The following is a 21,918-nucleotide window of genomic DNA, read 5'->3' as shown; positions in this document are numbered from 1 at the left end:
CCGGTGCGGGCTGAGGCTGAGCCTGGGGCGGCAGCGGCCGGCGGAGCGGAGCAGCCATCTGGGTAGCGGTCTTGGCGTGTCCGACCTCCCTCAGCCTCCCGACGCAGTGTGGGGCCCTGCGGACTTAGCCCCTAGCCATGGATGCTCAAAAAGTGAGCGGGAGACAGGGGCGCGGGGCCGCGGGGCCTGGCTGTGGGTGGGCGTGGCGCCGGGGCCCGGCGTGGTGGGCGGTGGGCGGTGGGCGCGCTGGGTATCCCGGCCAGACCAGGCAGCTGGGGAGGAGGGCGAGGCCCTCGGCCTGTCTCTGAGGCCGGAGAGAATTAGCCCTCTCCGGGCTGCGGGGACCGCACCCGGTGACCCAGGCTGGCTTCTGCTCTGCCCTTGGTCCCGGGCCCTGGCTCCGCTGGAGAAATAGGGAGACCTCTCCAATTTGTAAGCTCTCGTTTTCTGCAGTGCTGTAGGCCCCATTGATTCTCGCAGCCTCCCGTCGTCCGAGTGCGGGTTTGTCTGTCCTCAGCGGATGAAAAAACCTAGGCACTGGATGGGGTCACCCTGCGGAACCGGAGCTCATACCCTTTCCTCCATCTAAGTCATCTCTTTTCTCACAATACAGGCTCCTTAGGTGGGGGATCAAATCTACTTAGTAACACTCCCTCTTGTGTACCCCCTTCCAAGCCCTCCCTCTCCCCAAATTCTTAAGCGGATCTTAGGGTTTAATGTTAGCTGAATTGAATGAAAAGGTGGAAGAGTTGACAGGGCAGTAATCCCACCCTCTTTGACCAGCTCGGTGTTGCTAGTCTCTGTTACTTTATTGGTTGTGCCATGTGCTTTGTACATTCCGAGCAAGTTAACGAAAGAATGTACAGAACTAGCTGTTTTAAAGGCAAAAAAAAAAATTAGAGAACTTGAGCCAGTGTTTGGATCGGAAATGAGTTATTAACGTTCAACGATAATTCCTATGTAGAATGCAAATATCCTGTTCTCTTTGTTAGATTATAGTGTAATTGTAGATTAGTACAGTATGGGAAGGAAAAACAAGAGTTATTAATAATGTAGCAGGGAAAAACAAGGGCCTATCCAAGAGACCATTCTTTTCTATTATTAGATAGAAAGCACTGGAAGGACTTACTGGAACCATATATTCTATGGTTTTGCCTGAATTTATGTCCTTGGGGAACAGAGTGAGGGGGGGCATGACAAATAGTGTGGTGGTGTTTTAAGTGGTGACTGTTGCAATGTAACGAAAGTGCACATGGTTTCATTGTATCATGCATCTGGAAGCCCAGCTGAGTATACTTTTACATGACTACGAGTAAGCCATTTTTTAAAATTATAATTTCAGGTGTTCTAAATATGTGTGGTGTTTAAATATTTCTGCCTAAGCTTGTAAAGCACTTAACAGTTCATACAACATTTTAGATAAAAGTCATGTGATATCTGTGCAGTGGAGGTAAGACAGTTTGATAGGGTTATTGGAAAAATGAGTTGAAATAATCCTCAGTGAAAATATGGTGTTTTAAAGTTTACAAAGAATAAGCACAAGTTCTCTGATGTAAGGTATAATTAAAAATTATTTTAATGTGAATTATTTTGTCAGGTATGCATTATCCCTCACTTTACAGAGGACTCAAGAATTAGCGATTGTGACTTCTTAGCTATAGGACTAAGATTTAAACTTTACTTGGTTTCATTCCTCATGATGTATTTGAGTACCAAAAGGCACCAGGTACACCATTTGAGGTAGCAAAGAATTAACTATTCTCTTCTACTGGCACTAATATACCTTATTTGTGATAACTCTTTTTTTGAGCATTAACTTCTCCATATTAGAAAATGTGTTGAATCTATTGATGGTATTAAATAATTTTTCTAATTAAAACATTTTTATATTCTTCTATAGAATAAAACCAGTATTTGGTGTTAATGCTCATAACCTCTAGTGATTAGAATTTTAGCATCCTTTTCTCATGAATTATTAAAGAATTACTTATAAATGTCAGTAAACAATGAACTAAACTGGATATTTATTTCTCCTTAAGATAGTAATATAGCCCTGGCATGACTTTTCTTTACTGCTTTAGAATGTTAGAATAGTCAAAGGAATTGTAACTTAGTGTAAGAACTATGGTTAGGTGCTGCCAGTGGCCGGAGTGTTTGCTTGTTTGTAAAGCATTGGGATTGGAGCTTTAAATTATTAAGTGGTTGACTTTGGGTCTTCAACCCTACTATTTATGAGCTGAATGAATTTGTGTGTGACTCTATTTCCACATCTACAAAATAGAGAAAACATTTGTACTTAAAGTGTTACTGTGAGGATCTCACTAATTTTTAAAAATCTCTTAACCATATCTAGCACACGTTGGTACTGTCTGTTGGGTATTGTTATTTCATAATTCCAACTTCAGAATACTTTGTCCTTTCACTGATAATCAGTGTGACTATTTTTTGAGTCTGGTCTAGCCATGTTTTATCTCTGTCTTTAATTTTTTTTAAAAATGTTTTCTTTTTTGATGTCTGTAATAAGTGATTTCAAATGATGGTGCTTAAGAAGCTGTTAAATCTCAATTGAAAGAGGATTGCAAGTTCTGATTATTGGGATCTGACAATAGAGGTTAAGTTAACTGGACAGTCTTACAGAAGCTTGATGGTGGCTAGTCAGCAAATGGATTAGCTTGACCAGCTGCTTTTTTGTCTGTGAAAATAACTTGGGCTTCAGTGTTGTGTTAGCAACAGATGCTTTGTTTGAGTAGAGGAAGAAAACATAATTGCCTTGGGTATGTAAGGCATACTGTTGGATACAGAAAACCACAGTATTATTGCTTTGAAATAAACAGAAGGATTTTTGTTTATATCGAGTTTCTGGGTCACTTTTGTGAACAGGATGTGTTATGGATAGGTGTCTTCCTTTGATACTCAAACCTTTTGATTATGTCCTTAAGTGGTTTTAAGATAAAAATCCTGAAGGTTTCTTTACTTGATAAAATGTTTATGTTCAAAGACAACATTGAAACAAATAAGACATTGCACCTTTCTAGAATCTTGACACTTGGAATTTGATAGTGTAAGTTGTTGCACAGGAGAGCATTCACACATTCATAGTGGTTGCTGATTCTAGGAAAGGTACATGCTGTAAAGATAATAAAGGTAGAGAGGAAGAGAAAAGGGATCCAGCAGGAAGGATGTCACCAAGAGCTTACTTTGTTAATTGTTTGCTTTCACCACTTTTTCCTGTGTTTTTTTTTTTTTTTTTTTTACTGTTTAATTAGAAAGGCTTAGTGACAGGCCAGGCTTGATTGTACAAGACTAGACAACTTAGATTGAGGAGATAGATTGACCTGAGTAAGGATAGTTTTAAAGCTTGACAACCTGCTGCAAATAGTGTGTCTATTCTTGGCTCCTTTATCCTTTATTTCTTTCTTTACCCTGTATTTGTTCTCCTTTATTTTCATATCATACCCTAGCAGTTCAAATAATTCCACCATATCCAGCTAACCCACTGTCTCATACTCAAAATTACCTGTCAGTTAAAAAAAATAATTCTGGGGAAAGGAGAGAGAAATTAAATTTGAACATTGTTTTGCATCGTGTTAGACTGTTTTAAACAGTCTTATTCCTGCTCCACAGATGTGGAAAGTGAAGCACAGAGAGGGTCAGTGATTTCTTCAGTCACACAGCTAGCAAGTGGTAGTTTGGATTCAAACCAGCTCTTTCTTCACAGCCCAGCTATTTTCATTACCATCCATCTTGCCTGAGTCTTTTGCCTTTATATGCATGGTTAAAGTAATAAAATTTAACATGTTAATGACATTAAACCTCTATGAGGTAGTGTCTGTTTACAAAGCTAATTAAGTCTACTGAAAATAATTGATATATGGTATGGTACATTATTTAGATTGGTCCTTGCTCCAAAAAACCCCCAGTTTTCTTCTTATATATGTATTCCCCTCCTGGCCAACTCTTTGTTACTTTTTTTGAGGGGTGCTGTTAGCTTTCTAATGTTGAGCAAGAAAGTATATATAAACAACATACTGACATGCTCACGATCACTGTATTTCACGATCACTGTACTTAAATACAGAAGGTCTTCACTTTGTTGAACTTGGCAATTTTTAAAAATTAGAAATACAGTGAAGCTGGTTTGCTTTTTTTTTTTAATTTAATATAATGCTTCTTTGCAGTTCCTGGTTTCATGTAAACAGAATCATTTCTGTAGTAAACACATACTGAATGTTTGCCATAGTGACAGCTATTTTACTCAAACCTAGGAAAGACAATATTTTGAAGCTGGTGGGTTTTGACTCTAATTGTCTATTTTTATATCTTCAGTTAGTCCTCTTCCCAGCCAGAAGATCTGATAGAATCTGGTCTCAATTACTGATGCTTGATGATTGATAGCTAATTATATTTTGAACTAATTTATAATAAAGGGTTATCATGGCCATCCTGTGCCCTTTTGTTATTTAAAAATTAAGTAAAACAAATTTATTGTAGGAAAATAGGAGATATAGATGCATGGAAGTAAGGTAAGAATCACCCATAATCCTGTGACCCAGAGATAACATTTTTGTGTATTACATTCCAATCTTTTAAAAATTCATATAAAAGTTCTTTAAAATAGTGGTGATAGGCTATGTATACTGCTTTATAATGTGCATTTCACTTAATATGTTACAAATATTTTTCCATTTGGTATCATTCTACAGCACTTTTAATGATTCAGTGGAATTCTTTTGTGTGAATGTTATACTTGACTTTTAATTAGAACCTTTTGTTGTGAATTTGTGTTGATTGCAACTCTTTTTAAAAGATGTTATTTATGCATAAAAGAACTGAGGTACAGGCAATGGGGGGGGGGGAGTGTGTGTGTGAAAGGATTCACCAGATACAGAGTAAGGAACAGAGCAGATGGCTCTTCTGAGATACACTGCTAAGGGGAGCAGTGGGCAGGTCAGGAGAGGTCTACTGTGCCATGTGGGTCAGCTCCCTGGCTGGGGATCTACTCCTGCTGCAGTGGCTGTGCATAGCTTCACAGTGCTGCACTTTAACCTCTTGTGCCAGCAAGGAGGCTCCCTGATCTCAACCTTTTAATGTTACAAATAACACTGAGATAATGTTTCTTCTAGTTTAATTAATCATTAGAGTACTTTAGTAGAAATAGAATTACTGAGTTAATGTAGGTATAGTTTTAAAAGTTTTTTGAAGTGTATGGCAGGTCACCCTTAGAAGGGGTTATGTCACTTTACACTTCTTCCAGTCCTATCCCCACTGCCACCCCACCTCCCTTCAGTAGTTGGTGAGATTTCGGTTTTCCTTGGCTGAATATGAGCTAACTAAACCTCATTAGATGGCACATCCCATTTCAAAGGTCATTGACTATGGATTAGACTTCTTTAGCCTCTTTTATTTCCTCAGAGTCTAGATGGGAGCATACCCTTTCCTGTAACCCAGAATCTTTCAAATGCTTAGGGTGGAAGGGCAGCATTCCTCACCAGGTCTTCCCTTGAATTTTTTCCTCTGGACATGGGGAGCATCTTTACACAGGCACTGTTCCCAACCATTCACTGCTAGAGAGTTGCCGATCAGCAACTTTATCAGATTCCTGAATTCCCCCACATAGATAATTTTCCTTTTTCAGCTTCTTTTTACACCCAGTAAAATACTCTTTTGTGTGTATTGTCATAGCTATAGCCCACTGGTAAGAATCTGGTTATCTAGCTTCCAGCTAGATAGAGCTTTCTGAATTTCAACTCTTGATATCTAATTCAAAAGTGATGTCTGTCTCAATGCAAGAGGCATGAGTCCTAGTGGCATTTAGGTATTGTATTTAGATATTAGAATGCTATATGCTGGTTTCTGGACGCATTTGCCCCAGACGCAGAAATTCTGTGAATGTTTTCTATATGCCCAGCAGTGGAAGCAGCCTAGGTTCACAGAAACGCCCTCACTCTGGAGGCAGCTTCCTGAATTTGAATTTGACCACCATTTGATAGTTGTGTAATCTCAGACATACTCTGCTTAACTTCTCTAGCCTTACCTTTCTTCCACACAAAAATGCAAAGACTAATATACTTATTTTTTAAAAAAAATCTATTATGATAATAAATATATTAGTGCAGTGCCTAGAACATAGGAAATGCTTAGTGACTACTAACTGAATAACAATTTGAGTCCCCTAAATTATAGGTTGATTAGTGATGTTTCTGTATCTCACTGGAGTATTCATGTAGAAATTGAATTAAAAAATTTTCTGGTGTATATAGATGCTTGTGGGAAATCCATATATTAAATATTTCTCTAATTGTGACCAGTTGCTATTTGATCGCCTCTGATTAGCTGACATCCAAACCTATGTATAATGGTTTTCTGCCATAAACTCTAAGGACAGTAAGTTTCTGTATCATCATTTCAGGGTCTTTCACACTGGATAGTTTCCTGTTTAGTGGCCCAAATTGGGAGAGCATTTTTATTGAGTGCAGCAGAGTTAAGACCCACATTTGAATTTGGCATCTTCATATAAACCCAGTGGCATATTGCCACTTCAAATGATGACAGTCATCATGTCTCAGATTTACAAGATGGTATTTGCGTGTAGTTGGAATAGCTGTTGTCCTTTTACGTGGCTTAGTAGTTTGTGTTATGACCTGTTGATCAGTTCGAGCTTTTTCCAGTCTTGAAGTAAAACCTTAGTTCTTGTAGTATACTCACATGTTCTGACCTCCTTTTCCCGACCCTCCGATCTTCACTTTCATTTTGTAGAGTGTAATAATTAAAGAGTAGGTTTAGGAGTCAGACTGCCTTTATTTGACTCCTGAGTCTGCTTCCTATTACTCTGAGATTTGGGCAGGAATTTAACCTCTCAGCTTCTGCTTTAGAAAACAAAGATAATAGTATCCCACCGCAGAGAACTTGAGGGGATTCAATGATCTATATTTGTAAAGCGCTTAAGATAGTGACTGACTTTTAAGAATATGAAAGTGTTGTTTTTCTTTTGCTCAGAGTCTCTGCCTTGTACACTCCCCAAATCACTTTGATTCATTCCATGGGAATCATTACAGCTTTGCTTGGCTGGGGTGTATAGGACCCTTTTTGTTGCTAGCATTAGCAGTTATCTTAGTCTAATTCCATTGTCAGATAATTTAGAGGCTTATCCTGACACAGTAGTGATTTGTTTATTTTGTTGCTGTTTGTTTTTTGAGGTCTTGGTTACTGTGGTACTTGGCCAAAGGGATAATAACTGAGATTACCTCTGTAGATTTCCTTTGGAGACATATCCTCTTTATTTTACAATGATAAAGCAGAATTGATATTTGTCAAAGTGTATCTTCTGGCCTACATTTTCTTTAATAATGCAAAATATAAAATTACATTGTCTAGATAAGCTTCATATCACTTATATTGCCTTTATCCATCTATGATGTCCTCCACTGCCCATCAGTGTTTGAAAGGTAATGGAAGTGAGACCTGAAATGAAATCTGAGGCCTAGTGGGCATCTTTTCAGGTTGACAGAGCAGGTTGTTTTTGCCCTCCTTCACTACAGACTGATAATAAATGCAGTAAATTTATAAAACACTTGGCTCATTCTATAAATACACTTTGAAACTTTAAATTGCTCCTGTTATACCATACACTCTTTCATGGAGTTTGTTTAGACAATTGTTACAGTGTTCATATTTTTTTCTTATTAAAATACTATGTTTTAATATTTTGTAATCCTAGGAAGCACTACAAAGGATCATTTCAACTCTGGCAAATAAAAATGATGAAATTCAGAACTTTATTGACACACTAAATCAAACACTAAAAGGAGTTCAGGTATGAATCTTTTATTTAAAAGTTTGTATAAATGCTACAATGAGTGATTGTTGGGTAATAGCAGAAGTATAAATATATCCCATCTATCAGTGCAAGATTATAAACTGATGAGGGGGAGAGCAGGGTTTTTAAGTGGCTGATAAAGTTTTCCTTGCTATTCCTGCATTCTTCCTGGATAGAACCAATAGTCAGGGAAAAAGAAAACTCAGGAGAAGTTGCTAGGGAATATAATGGTGTTCACTTTTATCCCTTTTCATTTTATGTTTGTCTCTTCTGATTCCAGCTAAGCAAATTTTACATTTTATAAAGTATTGGGAAACTAAACACTTCTTTAATGACACATAGTGGAAGAGGTCTCCTTGGAGAAGTAGGTGAAAATAAAACATAAAAGCAAATGGTAAAGGGCCCAGTGAGGGAAGAGAGCAATACGTAAGGATATAGACACAGGCTTGGGCAGATAATTCATGTTATAAATAATTAAATAGTAATTGTGAAAAGAACCTCAAAATAACCTGGTGATGCTTTCCAGTGAAAGTGCTTAAGAGAATTTAAGGCTTGTTTCTTTGTGAAATAAGCATAGAAAGTTCATAGACCTTTTACAGTGAATCCTTCCCTATGGATTCACCTTTTGTTTATTTTAACTGTCTTTGTTGGGCTAGTTCATAAGGGCTACTTAACTCAAAACATACATGAATACTACTATGAGCATTAGCAGCTAACTTCCTTGGATTTGTTTTTAAGCCTTATGTCAAAATTAGAGTTTTTTTGTTGTAACTGTTAGACTGATGGAGTTTATAGATAATAGGACTGTTTTCTCCTTTGAAAAGTACTGCCTTTAGTTTTGTTTAACAACTTTTGAATAAAAACATTGTTTTGTTTTGTCTTATTAAACAGGAAAATTCTTCCAACATCCTTTCAGAGTTAGATGAAGAATTTGATAGTTTGTACTCTATATTGGATGAGGTGAAGGAAAGTATGATGAGCAGTATCAAGCAGGAACAAGCTCGTAAATCACATGAGCTACAGGTGAGATCATACAATAGTCTGTTCAAAGCTTAATTTATCAGAAGCAAAAATTAGTAAATTTTGGATATAAATGTAGTTTTAATGTATAGAAAAGTGAATCTTGACTTTGTTTTTGATCATAGCTCTCGTTTTTGTTTTTTTAATGGTGCTAAAAGCATAATATAAAATTTACTTTTAATATTTTTAAGACTATCTTCCGGTATGTTAACTGTAGTCACATTGCTGTGTAACAGCTCTCTAGAACCTTTTTCACTTGCATTACTGGAACTGTAGCTTTATCAAATAACAATCCCCCATTTGTCCCTCCTCCTACCTCCTGGCACCCACCATTGTACTTTCTGTTTCTGTTGTTTTGACTACCCTAGTTATTTCCTGTAATTGGAATCATACAGATTTTATCCCTTTTGTGACTGACTGACTTCACTCATCAGTGTCTTAATGGTTTGTCCATCTTACAGCATGTGTCAGAATTTCCTTTTTATATGACAGTGATGTGCATTATATGTATATACCATATGTTCTTTGTCTAGTCTTCTGTCTGGACATTTGGGTTATTTCCATTAATTCCAAATGGATTGCACACCTAGAAGTGAGCCCTAAAACTGTAAGATATTTTCATGTACTTGTGGCTATTTTTAGATCTCTTTTGAGAAATGTTACTCAAATCTATTGTCCTTTTGTTGTTGTTGTTTTTATATTTTTTATTTTTTTTTACATCACTCTTCATTTTGTGCATTTTTTCATCTCAGTTGTTATCCCCAGGGGCTTCCCACTACCAGTTACCCATGTGTCATCACCACAGTTCAGTGCATTCTTCCCACCCTTTTGCCCATTTTTTAATTGGGTTAATTTGTGGGGGTTTTGTTCTTGCTTTTGAATTATAGCAGTTCTTTACATATTTTGAAAATAACCCCTAGTGAAATCCATAATTTTCAGTTATTTTCTCCTGCTTCATAGGTTGTCTTTCACTTTGTGATGGCTCTCTTTAATGTGGAAAATTTTAGACTTTGATAGAGTCCCATTTGCGTTTTGTTGCCTGGACTTCTGATGCCACATTCAAGAAATCATTGCCAAATTCAGTGCCATAAAGCTTTTCTTCCATGTTTTCTTTTATTAGTTTTTTTAGGGCTCACTGAAAAAAATCCATTTAGCATTATTTTTTGTATATAATATGAAGAAAAGTTCCAACTTCATTCCATTTCATTTGTTGAAGATTCTGTAGTTTTCCCGTTGGACAGCTTGGCATTTCTACCATAGATCACTGATCATGTTGGCTCTCTATTTTGTTCCATTCCTCTCTTTGTCTTTATGCCAGTATCACAGTTTGGAGGTGGTGACAACAGGATGTTAGCACCATCTTCTCCTCCTTATATCACCACTTTAGGTCTTTGTTGTTGTGGTCTCTCTTCCAACTGGGGCCTCTGCTCCTGTGTGCCACGGCCTCTCTACACCTGTGTGTGTAAGCGATTTGGGTAAGGCACTCCTGCATGACTGCCTTGACACATGACCCTCATTACGAGGTGGCTGGGGACACCCAGGTAACCACTGAATGTGTGGTCAGGGTCCAAGACAGTCTGGGCATAGATGGAAATTATACCAATTATACCTTATACTATTACTGTGTAAGTAGCAAGAGGGCTGTTCACTGGACAGCAGTGTCTGCCCTTGCAAACCCTCTCCACAACTCGTCCTCAGATGTGCCCCCGGGGATGTGCGGGCAGGGCCCTGTCCACTAGACTGTTTTTACAGCCATCCCATTTTTTATTTTCTTCTATCTTATGCATTATTATCTTTTGTAATTCTTTTTTACCTTTTTTCCCCCCAATCTCACACACACTGGCTTTTTTTTTTTTTGTAAAAATAGAAATGGTGGCTTAGGGGAAATTGGGAGATACTGAGAGGTTAGTATGTTGTAAAATATAATTAGTTCTTGAGACATAAGCTTAATCAACATAGCTGTTCATTCTTAAAGTTATTCTCATGATTTTAAGGAAAAGCTATGGTGATATTAGCATTATGGAAATTCAAATCATGAAACTTTCTTGGGATAATTTAAAAATCAGATATCAATAAGAACAATTTGGCTTCTGATGCCATTTCCTTGTTCAGAGAAATATGACACTGTGTTCTTCCTTTGGATTCACTAATTCCACAGCATATTGTTTAGTTAAGATATTTTGACAATTCCTCTGTAAGTTTCTCCTTTAGAAGCTTGTGGTCTTTTGTACTCTACCCATTTTTTTTATGTGCCTTCCCTTCCTCTATTTTCTTAGAATAAGCTATTACTTTATCCTAAATTTTCACCTTAGTGTGGATTCTTTTATTTTATTTTTGAAGATTTATTTATTTAGGTATACAAGAACTGAGGTACAGGCCAGAGGTACAGGGGGGTGAGAGGATTCACCAGAGACAGAGTGGGGAGCAGAACAGACAGATCAACTGAAATACACTGTGGAAGGGAGCAGCGGACGAGACAGGAGAGGTCTGGCACTCCATGTGGGTCACCTCCCTGGCCAGGAATCAAACTCTTGCTGCAATGGCTGCACATAGCTTCATAGTGTTGCACTTTAATCTGTTGTGCCACCAGGGAGGACCCTGGATTCTTTTTAATAGCTCCTTGTAATACTGTTTTTATTTTTCTTGGTAATTTTTACTTTAAGGCTACATTGTTTTAGTCTGCCCTAGTGATCCTGTATAGACCATTTATACCTACCATTTGTTCTCAGTGTTTTTGCTTAGAACCTTTTCTAAAGTTTTTCTTCAAAGAGGGTATTTGAAATTCTTCTTTGAAATGTCTGAGGGGTATACTCATAGAGAACAATGTTTTATGAAATTATGATTAGGTTCTTAGAAAACATGAACTATTTGGCTGAACTATTCTACTTCCCCAAAATAAGATAGTAGTAGAAATCAATAAATGAATTATAATATTATCTTTAGTGCTGAATATTAAGAGAAAAATAAGTACACTTGACAATGAAAATACATATTATTCTGAAGAAGAATCATGGGTACATTTAAAATCTTAGAAATTGGTTCTTATTTATTGGAAGGTAACACTGACAATATTTTCACATGACTGAGCTTAGTTTTAGATTTACAAATGATAGATTGAAGAGAGAGAACTGAATCAGAAAAGTTTTTGTTAGGTGCACCAATCAGCACATTGCCATGACTGTATCACTGTAAATATACAGGCCCAGCACAATAAGTTGTGTTATCTTCTCGGCTTCATTCTTCCTCATATCTCGGCCTTTGTGTTTGTGATTCCTATGTTACACAGTCATAGAATTCTAAATTCACATGTATTGTAGTATGCATTACTTGAGTAATATGATAAAATGACAAATGGCATAAGACTGTGGCATAAGAATATGCCTGTAACTTGAGTCACAAACTTCAACTTATAGTTAAATATTGTCAAAAAATTTATTCTTTATTGTAGCATAGGTTATCTACATATGAATTATTTTGACATTTTAATTTAACTTAATACTTTAATGACTGTTATTTAAGAATGATCTTTAGGTAAGTTCTATCCCAATTTATTTATATTTCCTTTTGTGTTTTTAAATGATGGAGTATATTGTGTGCAGTTAAGCTGTTTTGGGTAAATTATGGAGCGATGTTAAGTACAATGAATTAACATAATTAAAATTAGTAGATATATAAAATATTATTTATTGATATTAAAATGGTACGTTCCTTATAACTCTATATTAAGATTCTGATTCTGAAAGACTTTAATTCTCATTATCTTTTCCTAGAGTCAGCTCAGTCAATGTAATAACGCCCTGGAGAACTCTGAAGAACTATTAGAATTTGCAACACGATCATTAGATATAAAGGAACCTGAAGAATTCTCAAAGGTACAAAAAAAAAATCCAATTCACTTTGAAAGGAAGTCTTAAATTTTATACTTATTTCTAATACAAAAAAAGGCTTGGAATTCTTTATAAGTTTAATGCTAGTTATTCACTTACCTCAAAGCAAATACTAGAAGTATGTGTCTTTAGGATCATGAGCAAATTACTTAATTTTTCCTTAATTTTCTGTTCTGAGGAACCAGGTTTTCTTTTTCAGTTACATTTATACTGGTCTTTTATTTTTAAGGTATTTGCGAGTCAGACCTTTGTTGCAAACATTTTGTATAAAGGAAGGAAGATTGATAATGCCATTAACAGTCCACAAATCTAATTTTATATTCAGTTCTGTAAGATAATTGGGAAAGCATCACCCTGTGATACACATGAGCAGTGTAATATAGTGAATTTTCTTAACTAAATTTGTCATTAAACGTTCTACTACTTATGTAACTGATTGTTGGAATATTTTATGAAAATGAAGGTCCTTATTTCATTAAAGGGGTATGTTTGGTATAAAAATACAAAGAGTAGTGCATGAGACTGCTGTTTTACCTTAGATTCTGGTGTTTAAGAAATTTGAAATTCTAGATCCTTATTCTCATTTTTAAGTAGAATTGTTTTTAAGTGATTATCAGTTTATCAAATAAAAACTAAAGTTGTAGAATATAAAAATGGAGTGAAAAAAGTAGGAGCTTTAGCTAAATAGTTAGCAAAATATATACTATGTAGCAGTCTTATCAAGATAAAATTTTCTTATCATTTTCTTGGTGGACTATCTGTTAAGTGTTAGAAGAGTGGTTTATAAAGTATATTGACTACACAGAGGGCATTTATGTGATTATCTCAAATATCTGGAATATCCAAAAGCATGTGGAGAGCACAAAATACGTGTAGTGTAGTTCATGGAGTAGAGATGATGTCTTCTATTCTTACTAGTTTCTCAGAGACTTTTGATTAATAATTTATACATAGGATTACACATTTTTAGGTTATTTTATTACTATTATTATCATTATTTTGCTTTCTACTTCCCAACAGATTCCCTTCCTAGTGATATAGGGCAATTATTTATGACATTTTTAATCACAGCAGCAAGAACTAATGTCTGAGAAGCTTAGAGTGAGGAAAGGATAGGAAAACTATAAAATATGGACACAAGCAGGTCTTTGAATAATGTAATTTGTTATAATGTGCCTGAAAAGAAAAAATCCAATTCCCAACTAGTGCAGCTGTCTCTGTGGAGTTTGCAGTTCTTCTCAAGTCTCTGGGGACTTGAGCCTCCTCACACACCCCAAAGATACCCCAGTTAAGTTTGTATGTGTCTAACTTGTCCCAGTTTGAGTGAGTGTGGCTGTGTTGAGCACCCTGCAGAATGGAATGTGTCCTGTCTAGGCTGGGCTCCCGCCTTGCTCCCAGAACTGCTAGGACAGGCTCTGACCACTCATGGCCCTAAACTGTAAAAGCTGAGGTGAATCAATGAATGAATGAGTGAATGAGTCCATGCTATTATTTTATATAAGAAGTGTTTCGGGTGTTTATTTAAAAGTTTGGTAATACTTTCATGACCAGAAATATACTGTAAGAATTTTACCCATATCAATTAGCCTATGGCAAAACTGGTTTTAACATTGTTTACCTAAGGTGCTAACTTCCAGGAATCACTTAAGGATATTAAATGAAGACTTGCGGTACTCAAAAATTGGTTGAGTCCAACTGTATTTAAATGAAAACTGTTAGAAAAACTATAATAGAAGTTTGTTTCTCCCAAATTTTCTTCCCATTGGCATTTTCAGTGTCCTCCTCTTCCCTCATCCGAAAGGTTGTCATTCTTTTCACTTTCTCTTCCAGCATTATTCCCATTCAATTCTAGATTAGAAAGGTTCTGATAAATCATATTATGCCTTAAATACATTTTTTTAATATTTTTTCTTAATCTGTTTTGGGTCTTGTCTCTCAAAAAATCAGTATTCTGATTTTAACTAACTTTTACACCCTATTATTTCCCCCATTGCACCATTTTTTGAAAATGTATTATTTATTTTAGATAATTATAAATATTCAATACCTATCAATAAAATAGCTTGTGAAGGGCTTTTAGGGATTGAAGATATCTTAAATACTAATCAGCTTTTAGATGAGGTAACTGAGTCCTGAAATAGTTAAGTGATTTGGTGGTTAGTATAATGTGTTCCAACTCAGATCTCTTAAGCATTAGTCTAATATTCTTTACTTTTTTGCTGAAGAGTTTCAGAGTTTCAGCTAATGAGGGAGGATTTTAGAAATCTCAAATTTTGTTGTTTGGGCAAATGATTCACTAAGTACAGCAAACAATCTAAAACTTTTTTATTAACCCCATTTTAACTGTGTTTGAAAAACATGATTCAATTAGTTACTATGGAAATAAAATAGTACATTTCGCATCTAACTTCTTTATGTAAAGGGTGAAAATGATAATGTTATTAAGAAGAAATATAGAAACAATAAGATGTTTATCCTTCAAAGTACTTGATAAATTTGTGGATGAAAAAATTTTTTATATTCATTCATTGCAGATTAAAAATAAGAGAGACTGGGGAAAGGTCTCATTTACCTTCTTTATATTTAATTGTTAATTATGAAGAACAATTTGTGATTACTCCTCTGTTGTACTTTTACTACAATTCTGTTTAAAGAAGTTTGGTCTCAGGTGACAGATTCCCAAAATGTACAAAATAAAGAATCATAATCATAAAATTTACTTTAAAAACAATCAACTGAACTGAATGGGGGGAATGAGAAAGAAAAGAACTATCCATAACTTGAATAGAGAGTAAAGATGTTGGCAAACAGGATGAAGTAGAAGATGAATAATGATATTAACCGGAGTAAAGTGATGGATGCTTCTTGGAGCATTATAACTTAAAAATGTAACATTCCCTGAGACTTCTTCATAACTCAGAAAGTAGAGTTATGTTGACACAAATAAATGCATTGGAGACAGATCAGTGATAAATCCTCAAATCAGTTGTTACTTGTTAACAGAGATGTTTAGTTGACAAATGTGTTACTTTTGAAGTTGAAAGCAACATAGTAATGTGTATCTGTGGATGCCACCCTGCTTTGGGGAAGATATTCCAGAAAAAGATTAATATATTCTTCAGTTTTAGACATATTTTAAAATTGAGCTCATTTTGAAAAATGTCTTTAGAATTTGAGCGTTTTTATCCTTTTAGCATTCCATCTTTCTTGCAGTTACACAGTGATTATTTGCTAAAGTTCAGGCCTAGATCCAAGAGCAGCCACCATCTTTGGTGCTTACCAAGCAGGTATACATACGTATTTTATATAAATGAGACAAAAGTTTTTCCTAGGTATCTGGCTTTTTAGCTATTTTTTTTTCTGGTTTGTCATTCTGGTATATTAAATGAAAAACAGCAGTTTTGCATGCATGTTATATGTGCAAGTATGCACACAAACACTAAAAATGGCACCTCATTAAGTGAAATAACATTAGACAAAAATTTTTATTATTATGGTCATTTTAAAATCATTAATGATCTTTGTAGTGTTGGGTTATTTGAGAGTGACTAGTAAGTAGTATTCTTCTAACCCAAGTTCTAAACCAGGTAGGAAATAGAATAGATAATAAAGCTGATAAGAGAACAAATATTGGTGAAATGTTTTCTGGCAAATTTGTACAGTCAGCAAGCTTTTTAACATCAAAACCTAGAATTAGACACATTTATCCATTCAGGTATAATCAGTATGTAGCTATCTCTGATCTCTGCTGTGAAGGAAGCCTACTTCAGTGAAACTTAGAGCTTAGAGCACAAGAACAGAATATTTTGTGTGTGCAAGCAAGCTGCCAGTTAGAGGGGAAGGAGCTGAGCTACATATTTCTGGTTTCTCCTTTCAAACTCATAATCAGATAAATCATACTATTTTCCCAGTAGAAATGAGGGACCAATGCACAGCTAACGGTGTAAAGCTAGTGACACTTTCCTTCAAATCTAAAGAACCATCAAGTGCAAAGAGGGGTCTCTATTTCCATTTCTACTTCTTAAAAATTATATTAAAATCTTAGTGTTGCAATTCTAGCTACAACAATATTTTTTTTTAATCAATGTAATTGACATTTTTGTGGTCCCTAGCATCCAACTTAAAGCACATGCTTTAGCTAGCTCAAAACTAGGTTGTTTGCTGTATTGTGTGGTGCTTGGAAAGGATCTTTAGAAACATTAAGTACCAAAATCCCCTAATAAAGAAACAGAATAATATACAGAATTACTTATGATAGTGTTAGAACTGTGTGATATATTGATCTCTTAAATCTCAATTGTTATTTTGTGTAAGGTACTCAGACTGGAGTATTTTCAGATGGGTATAAAAATAACCATTATACAATAAGAGCAGTATAATAAGAATTGGACAGAGAGCGGCAACAGAAGCATTGTTGTATATTTCTGATTAATGTTTAGTTAACTTTAATAATAATTCAGTATTACCATGTGCCAAGATCTATATTAAACAGCAGAGATAAGAATATTGAGCAGAACAATCATGGACTGCATATATTATTAACTGTGCGTGTGGGAGGAGGGGGATTTGGTTGCACATATGTTGTTGGTTAATGGGACAACAGTTTTTATGTGCAGTTTTCATTTTTTAATGATTATACAGCACCAAGTTATAATTCCTTACTAAACTTGTGCTAGCGTTCTTCAAAAGAAAAAAAAAAAGACATGTAGAGTAGGATTAAGTTGGCAGTGTCTATGAAGTCATCTACCTGAGGGAAAGACTCCATTGATAGAAGTATTTCTTGGTTTTTCATCTACATTGTTGCCATTGCAACTTCATTCTATGGGGTAAAGGATTGTAGAACTGCAGCCTAGTTTTATATGTTAGCAGGCAAGCTCTCAGAATACAAAGTCCTTATCCAATGAAGGCATATAGAGAAACTTGGAACAACCAAGTGGTGAAAGAGATCTTTGAAGAATTGGAGAGCAGATTTGAAATGTTTAAGAACACCATCAGAATATATAGAAAGTGTGTCCTGTGAAGGAGATTATTTGTTCTAGTTGAAGAGTGTCAGACTGAATGAAAGTGGAGATGTGTTTTGATAATTTTAAGGTAAGAAGAAATATTATTAGTCATTTGGAACTCATGTGAAGGGTTAAATAATCTTCCTTTTAAGGTGATTTCATGGGGTCTGGGTTTTCTACTATAGTTCTAACATCACATTATTCACACTGATGCAAAAACTGTATGTAATTTCCTGTAATTTATATTTTGGTGACTGTGAACTAATCTACTCCAGGATTTATATCCTAACTTATCTTGCATGTCACTGCCATTGAAACTTGCATGAAAAGCACTAACTGCCTTCTTTCTCTTCTCCCTGATTTGCTCCAAGGCTGCCAGACAGATCAAGGATAGGTATGGTATAAAACCTACATTTTTACTTAAATACCGATATTGAAGTCAGAAATGAAATTCAAGAATGGTTTTTTATTAACATCTTTTTGGTTAAAATAAAAATACCTAACGACCAAATACCAAAAAAGGAAAAAAAAAAAAAAAAGGAAAGAGAAAACATGTCTCTGTATATTTTCTGTAATAAGCAATTTAAAAATATATTTGTGGACATTTATGTGCTTTAAAAAGAATTTCATTTCTGGTATGATATAGTTAGTTTTAGTACAATTCTTAATTAGCTGTGTTAATGGTTGGGGGACTATCTTGAATAATTGAAAAATAAATATTCCTGGAATGCATTTTTGGTTTTTAAGTTTAAATATAAGTAGTGTGTCTTATTTTCTGAGAAGTCACACATTTTAAATAGTCCTCAAGGGCTGAAGCTCTCCTTTTCATTGCTGTTCTGTTTAACACCTTTGTATTCTCATTCCATCCTGTTCCTGGTGCCATCTCTATCTTTTTCTAATGCCACTACCACCTAGTTTATGAGAAGAGAAAATAAAAATGATAATAAAAATAATAATAAAAAATTTGACTTAAAAAATCTTTCTCATTGGTAGATTCAGGATAACAAAAGGTAATTTAATATTTGTAATGAACACACCAAAAAGCTAATGAAATGTTTGGAGTGTTTCTACAAAAGGAATGATTTTGATCTTCTTGGCTAGTCACTGAGCCTTGACTATAGTGAGATTATCACTCAGAGTTTTGTTTTTTAATATTATGAAATCCTCTGAGAGGCACAGCTCTTCAGTTATTTTTCAGATAATTCACAAAATTACTTATTTTGGATTGTGTAAAAAACAGTATCTATTGTTATCTTGACTGGAGATTTTAATTCTGTTTCTCTTATACATGCCATAACATTCTTAACACAGATATTAATTTTTAAATTTTTAGAATAATTAGGGAGTAGTTAAGGGCTAGAACCATTTTGGATGTAGAAAGTAGGTTATGAGTTTGAAGTTGAGAAGTATTGACTATATGAGGAATGGATGCTAAGTAGGTCCACCTTAGCTAGATTTTTTTTTTTTTAAGCTGGGCTAAGTCCTGCTCTGATCTCTGATTTTCTGGATTAGAAATCACTTCTTAGGGCCTTGGGCTTTCCAAACATTTTATGAAAAACCTTACCAAATGTTCTATTGTTATCTCCTCAGTCTCTGTATGGTTCCGTACACCCCAGAATCTTACGCTTACCTCTGACTTATTTTTCTTTGTCCAGGCTTATTTATCAGAATTTAATTTTGTGATTATTTTTCATTACTGGATGTTTTCTATGAAGTTTGCTTTTTCTAAGCCAACCATTGATTGGCTCTTTTTCATCATTAGCTAGGTGATCTCAGGAATCTTTTATTCTGCCTTTTTTTTTTGTATTTGCTTTTCAAAATCTATATAAGGTTTTTATTTTGGCTATCCATAAGATTTTAATTCCTGCCTAACAAATATTTCTGGTTTTGACTTATTTTTTAAACCATTTTTTATCTTCATAATGTCCAGATTTTCTTTTGTAGGTTTTAGGTGTTCTCCTAGGAAACAGACCTTTAGAATTACATCAGTGCCATTTATAATAAAAATAATTAAACTATGGTCATAATAAAATAACATTTTCACTAGGGAAAGAAAAATTGTTCCCTTATATGAGGGTAGAAGTGGTATTGACTAGGAAATGAAAGCTATGAAAATTAATATATCTGTTAGAATATAGCATTTACCATTGATTGTGATAGGAGTTATGCAAGAGAAGCAGTGGTAATGAGAAGGAAAACCAGAGAGAGAAGTAAAGATAAGATATAAAGATTTCTAGAACTTTACAGATCACTAGTATATACTTCTGGGCATTTAGTGACTTTGTAAAATTTGAGTTTATTGTAGTAATTATTGCTTCCTAAAACAAAGGGGTCATGAAAAGGAAGTGTAGTTAATCAGTTACATAGTTGTTGTTTTTTTTTTTAAAGATTTATTTAGGGCCCTCCCTGGTGGCATAACTGGTTAAAGCTCAGCACTGTGGGGCTGTGTGCAATCACTGCAGCATGAGTTCAATCACCAACCAGGGAGGTGTGGCCCACATGGCGCAGCAGACTTCTATCTCACCCACTGCTCCCCTCAGCAGTATATTTCAGTCCATCTGACTTTCAGTTCCCCAGTCTGTCTCTGGTGATTCCTCTCACCCCTGCATCTCTGGCCTGTACCCCAGTTCTGTATGTATAAATAAATAAATCTTAAAAAAAAAAGAGAGAGAATTACCAATAGATTTTAGGTTATTATTTTGGGTTTTGAGGCATAGTTGTATAAATATATTCAATCTAAAAGTACAAAGTTCAGTCTTTTGAAAGATGGTAGCATTTCTGTGTATTTTCAAGACTTTTTTTTTTGTTTTGATAATCTTTCAAAAATTTTTTTTGGGGGAGTGGAGTATTTTGTTTCCCCAACAGTTCTCAAACATTTAAATAGCCAGGTTTAGAAGCAATCAAGGGGGCATTTACTAAGTTTCTGTATGATTATAGCTCTTTCAGAAATTTGCAGATCAGAAATACTTGAGGCTGTAAAGAACAATATACATAGCCTTTTTTCCTGATATTAATATAAAATAAAATTTTATTGAGAACCAGCAGCTTAAAGTGACATGAAATGCTTAGTGAAATACTGAGGATTATGTTTTATTTTCATTAAGTGTGGATTCCCTTCCCCATATATTGTATTTTACTATAGCACTTACTTTATGTATAAACCAGCTCTGTGGACTCATTGCTAGTACTAAGTAAAATGATTACTTTCATAATTTTAAAATTAAATAAAATAACTGAATATGGCAATGGTTTGACATTTTTTAATCTCAAAATGACTGAATACAGTAAGACTTCCTGTATTGAACTTTGGAAATTTTGATATCTATTATACTATTGCTCTCTAGGATAGAGTTGATAGATATGAATGAGTAAATGTGGTATTACTTTTGTCCTTTTCAGCTCTATTTATTTCCTGCCCCAAATTGTATACTAGGAGGACAACATGAATAGTACTTTTGTTTCATTCTTTACCAAATACTACAAGGGTGTTAACATTGTGATTCTGGCAGAAATTTGCTATAATATGAAAATTGAATTCTGAGATAAAGTTATAAATTAGTAATATAAGTTTCTTTTGATTCCCAGTTTAAATGGATAAAATGGTTTCCCCATATTTTGGGTAAACTGAGGTCTGCTATGGCTTCTTTTTCTTTTTTTTAAACCATGCTCATCTAATAAATATGTAATGATAGGGGCATATGGTTTCACAGGGCTCTTGTAGCTTCCCATTAGAGATGCCTGCCAGCATGGTATTTAAAATAGTGATTTCACATCTCTGCTTTCTCATCCATGACTGTCTTACCAAGTACTAAAGTACACAGTACATGTCACTGTACCTCTGCTCTCATTTGACGTCAAAGGAGTAGTTAGACTACTGTAGAGAATGTGTAAATCAGGGCATGTGTACATGTTACTTTCTGGCCAATGAAAAGGAGTGGGACTGGCATCAGGAAGTCAGTGAGATTGCGTGTTCAGAGGTCTGGTGACTGCGGGCCACTGATGATAACTTACTTTGGGTTCTTGCCTCATGATGCCGCATTTGTGTGCAGTTTTATAAAACTGACTGGAGGAAAATCTTTAAGGTTATATTGATGTTTAAACTGGAAAACACTTCACAGTTTTCTCACTTAATTTTCAGAGGACCTTTAGAGCTAATTTATTTTAGGTTTTATTAGTTTTATTATAGTTTAGA

General features: G+C 35.0%; 1 protein-coding gene across 4 annotated transcripts in view; it reads left to right on the top strand.

Annotated features, from left to right (window-relative positions):
• The first annotated feature begins 20 nt into the window (after nucleotides 1-20).
• FSD1L (fibronectin type III and SPRY domain containing 1-like) overlaps nucleotides 21-21,918 on the top strand; it is a 44,241-nt gene continuing 22,343 nt past the window's right edge. For all 4 annotated transcript variants that reach the window (XM_012721486.1, XM_012721485.1, XM_004677459.2 and 1 more), the window contains exons 1-5: nucleotides 21-152; nucleotides 7,718-7,813; nucleotides 8,708-8,839; nucleotides 12,607-12,708; nucleotides 18,098-18,120. In XM_012721486.1, coding sequence (XP_012576940.1) covers nucleotides 138-152; nucleotides 7,718-7,813; nucleotides 8,708-8,839; nucleotides 12,607-12,708; nucleotides 18,098-18,120 — 368 coding nt within the window. In that variant the 5' untranslated portion in view covers nucleotides 21-137. The remainder of the gene's footprint in view (nucleotides 153-7,717; nucleotides 7,814-8,707; nucleotides 8,840-12,606; nucleotides 12,709-18,097; nucleotides 18,121-21,918) is intronic.

The sequence above is a fragment of the Condylura cristata genome, unplaced genomic scaffold, assembly GCF_000260355.1.
Source record: "Condylura cristata isolate star-nosed mole 26May11 unplaced genomic scaffold, ConCri1.0 scaffold00006, whole genome shotgun sequence".
Lineage (NCBI taxonomy): Eukaryota > Metazoa > Chordata > Mammalia > Eulipotyphla > Talpidae > Condylura > Condylura cristata.
Note: the sequence above shows the minus strand (reverse complement) of the source record. Positions and strands in the feature narration are given on the sequence as shown.